Below are 4,547 nucleotides of genomic sequence, written 5' to 3'. Positions count from 1 at the left end.
GAAAATATGATCTTTAATAATTCAGAACTCGACCTTCGGACAAAAGAAACGGCTAGTGATATCAAATATGAATAAGTTTCGGCTGGCTTTTTTTCTTTTGGGTTTAAGCGCTGCGATTATCGATTGAGTGTTATTTTTTGTGGTATCGGATGCGTATGCAAATAATTTTGTTATATTCTTACTCAAGGCGCATTTTTAATTTGATTTTGATTGCGGGTCAGAAGTGAATTAAAAAGCTATATAAGAAAGTGTGTAGGAAGCGAACCGTTTTATAGCGGCGTGAAATTCATATGGATACCTCGGGATAAAAGTGCTAATTCTACTGCTGTTTTTAGACCCTCGCTTGCAAGGCCACAATTTAGCATAAGAATGCCAGCTGAACTTAAAACGACTACCTTCATAGACTTATCAGCTTTTTATCTTCCGAGTGAAAAAATATGAATCGGTGAATTATGAATAAAACATAATGACAGTAGTTTTACAAATTCAATTTGGCTTTTAATTTGAAATTCTATAAAATAAAAATTAACATGTTCTTTTCAAAGAACACCCATTGCTAAATCTTACATAATGCCTTACAAAAAAGGAAGTGTTTCCCTTTTGATCAGTTTGAATATCACCTAATCCCGGGGGACCGGTAACAGTTCTGAAGCCGTTACCTTTGAGCACTATAGTTCTGTCTCAGTGGTGTCCCGCTAGCAAGTCACGTACATCTAGCACTATATCCACTCATATAGCACTTAGTCACAGACACGGAACTCTTCTATCTTTGGCACACACTGACGGAGACAATATTGTAAAAGGACAAAGTCCAGTTATATTGACCCTTCATTCAAAATGGTCCACACATTTACCTTAAAGTGAAATTTCTCAATGAGGAAATGACATCCCCATGTTTCCTGGGGTCAGTGCGTAACTAAAAGGGGTAAGGAATGAATGGGCAAAACTCTGGGGCCGGGCATACTGTCCTGCATACAACGCCGCGGCGGCGGGAAACGTCACACCAATTGCTGGCGGAAGCATGGGCTTACTCGCCATTTTTAATTTCTCCAGCTCTGCTTCATGAAGACGCTTGGCTTTGGCTCTCCTGTTTTGGAACCAAATTTTGACTTGAGTCTCTGTGAGGTTGAGAGAGGCTGAAAACTCTGCTCTTTCTGCTATTGAGAGATATTGTTTTTGTCGAAATTTTCGCTCCAGGGCTAAGAGCTGCGAAGTCGTAAATGGCGTCCTTGGTTTTCTGTTTGTTTTGTGCTTTCGTAAGGTGCATTTCTGAGGGTTAATTCTTGGGGGACTTGATGGATCTGAAACTAAAATTTCAATATTTAAGAAATATATATATATATATTTCAAAAATTATATACTGCTTTATTCTAATTTCTTGCAAGCTTTGCATATTAATGAAAAAGATGTTGGCTGTCGAAGGATTTTCTGAAATTCATGTGCTTTTCGTTCTTCTGTTTAATGAGAGGAAACGAATAACTCGATGGAAATATAAAGCATGATCGAATTAATTTCTGAACAGTCGTTTTTTACTTGGCCTCAGCTCTTGGATTCTTTCCTGGTAGACAATTAATGGATGTCAAATATAAAAGAGTGATAAATTTAATTATTAGTGACGTTTAATTGAGAGACAAAGAGATTATGAGGGAATGAATTCTGATGCTGATGGCGCGCATTATGAGCCGTGGTCAGGGACCAGACAATTAAATCTAATCAGGCCTTATCAGTACAGATATCGGGTGTTGTACATAGAGTCACGGCCTTATCTCTCCCCTCTCTCATCTCACGGTCATCTGGACAATATAACTGTGGCCATAGGATACAGATTCCCTGTCTAAAGCCTCTGACACTAACAGTCGCTTATTAGAATGACCATATCGCTCCACTTAGTCAAAATGTTTCAATAATTTTATTGAAATTAATTACCCAAACACTTAATTAGAAATCGTAGTTGAAAGGCGTCAGTGATAAGCGCCAATTACGAATGATCCGCGCTACTGAGTGCGATAGAGATGTGGTTTACTGGCTGTTCTCTGAGAGCGGGCTACTGGGGCAATGTATGGCGCTCAAACCGTCGTTTTTTGTCCAGCTAAAATTTTAATCGACAAGCGTTTATCTTAGGTGTCGAACGTTCGCTTGGAATACGTGATGAAGTTTGAACGTCTCCCGAATTATCTCTAGTTACGCCAAATTAACCCCGTTTGCGCTTTTCTTTATTTAGCTTCTTCAGTTTCAATTGTGCACAAAAGAGTTCTCGATAGTATTAGCAATATTGACTTGTGTCGTCCCAGAGCTTAACTGCTGTTAATCTAATGGGCTTTGTTAAACTGTGGCACTTTTTCCTTGCTTATTTACATGTTTAATTTCCTATTTATGTCAAGATTAAATCGTTTGAATTAATAAGATCAGATAATTACTTTTTAAGGAGAATCAAGTAACCAAGTAATATTATAGTTTTACTATAACTTAACTTTTTTACTGATGTGATCAAGGAAATGACCGCTTAAAATGACTCTGCTCGTGTTTCTAATCAATAATTTAAGAAATCCAAGCCAATTATAACAGTAACACAGGGAGAAAAATTTCATTTATCAAGCATTTTATTTTAAGCATCCCCTTATGTGTTTTCTAAATATTACTTTAGACTTAAGATTATTTGCCATCCTTTCTGTCCTATCGATTCATTCTGAGATATATAAACACTCTAAGTGCAAAAATAAGTGAAAAAGAATTAAAACTCTACCCCTGGGTCCAAGATAAGATCTATCAAAATTAAACAGTGTTTGAAATAAGGACAAATTCCCTGGAGACAGAGCATTTGTAATTGAGATTTAACTGCTGAATTTCTTTAAGATTGACTTTTAAAGATAACAGAATAAATGTTATTGAAATCTTAATTAGATAAATAAATGAATAAATATAAATATATATAATATATATATAAACATACAAACATACGAATAAAATCAATATTTAACGGTTTATAAATTTCTACTCATTGGTTGATTATTTCTTTGTCTTTTTTTTTTAAATTAACAACTAATCATTTTTTCATACCACGGTTTTAAATAAATATATATAATAAATCTGTCCCTTAAATCTAAACTTTTTACCTGTAGTATTTTTGATGGATGCTTTGTAAATTTTTATAAATGTAATTTTATATAGGGATTAAAATACTACAAGGGAATATTAATATTTTCCCTACTTTTTTTTTACTTATTTTTGTACAGTTCAATCATGTGAAAATTTTTGCTTTATATATATATTTATATATTTGTTTATGTATTTTGTATTAGGGAGACAAAGTAGAACAAAATGTTGGAATTTTTATAAATGTCTACGTGTGAAAATGTAACCTTTTAAATTATATTTATATGTGTTATTTTAAATATTTTTTTTCTCTCCGAAGAATATACACTTTTTTTGTAAATCCAATCAACAAATAATGTTTTGAGGGATTTTTTCCATTAAAAAGAATAATTTATATTACTGCTCTGCAGAAAAAAAATTCCAATTACAAATTACAATCATTTTTTTCGCATCTCAATTTTGACTGTAAGCAAAATGCAAATAAAATTGACTATTACTACAGGTATATTAACAGAAAGAAAAAAAAACTAAAAATAATCTTGGCATCATGCAATATTTTGAAGAATACCTTTAGGTGGGGATATGGAGCCCGGGAGCCATGGAAATGTTGTATTTCCATAGAAACTGTTCCAGCGTTCCGAAGCTACATGCGACATAATGGCTGAGGGGACAGTGTCGGACCGGAGCATTGAATGTTGTTTGTTCAGAATCCCTTCCATAGAGAAGGGTGTCATGGAATTGTTAATTTTAGGGGTTGATTCCCTTGGACATTCTTCCTCTGATGTTACAGAGTCTGGGGAGCGGGATCTCTCCCTGCACTCCTCCCTCGAGGGGACACATTTTTCAGACAACATAGAGTCCACGCTGAATTTAAGCACATGCTTCTGAGGTGGTGGTGAAGATCTTGAAGTGACTGTAGATGATTTCGGCGATGACTGGGACGATGGCATGTTTTGTGATGATTTAGACGTCTGGGTCTCTGAATTAGCTTCCGAGTTTGACGGACTAAGTTTACTGAAAGCCGAATTGGTGCTGGTTGTCAATGCAACGGGATGCATTTTGGCTGAGGAAATGATTAAAACTGTCCTAATAGTATTGCAATCACTACATACGAGTTTTCCATTGATGGTAAACTATCTTTTGCGATATTTACAATAATAATTCACGTTATCAACTAACTTGATACAATTTAGAGCAAGGGGTGTTAACTTTCTTCCCCTCGGAAATGACGTCACGGCAGTAGGCTGGCATCATTGGTGAATATACAAATTGATGTGTAATGGGGTATAAATTACCAGCACACAATGCAAATAGTTGAAATTCATCCGAGTGTATCACAGGCACTGCGTGTTGGCAAACATTGGGCTAATTTGAAACACTCCACTAGTTGTGAACCTATGAAAGCACATCAAAAACAAGTTGACAGCATGAAACACAATGGAAGAGCGAACGGG

General features: G+C 35.3%; 1 protein-coding gene across 1 annotated transcript; it reads right to left on the bottom strand.

The window, feature by feature from the left end:
* Positions 1–476: 476 nt before the first annotated feature.
* Positions 477–4,289, bottom strand: LOC133180035 (homeobox protein MSX-2-like). Its single transcript, XM_061314650.1, has 2 exons — positions 3,662–4,289; positions 477–1,307 (listed from the first exon to the last, which is right to left on the bottom strand). Exons 1-2 carry the CDS (start codon positions 4,149–4,151, stop codon positions 871–873), a joined length of 927 nt encoding a protein of 308 aa, XP_061170634.1. The 5' UTR covers positions 4,152–4,289; the 3' UTR covers positions 477–870.
* Between the last annotated feature and the right edge of the window lie 258 nt (positions 4,290–4,547).

This window comes from Saccostrea echinata, unplaced genomic scaffold, assembly GCF_033153115.1.
Source record: "Saccostrea echinata isolate AGI-Se365-2 ecotype Australia unplaced genomic scaffold, CSIRO_AGI_Sech_v1 ptg000001l, whole genome shotgun sequence".
Classification (NCBI taxonomy): Eukaryota; Metazoa; Mollusca; class Bivalvia; order Ostreida; family Ostreidae; genus Saccostrea; species Saccostrea echinata.
This window is presented reverse-complemented; position numbering and strand designations above follow the sequence as displayed.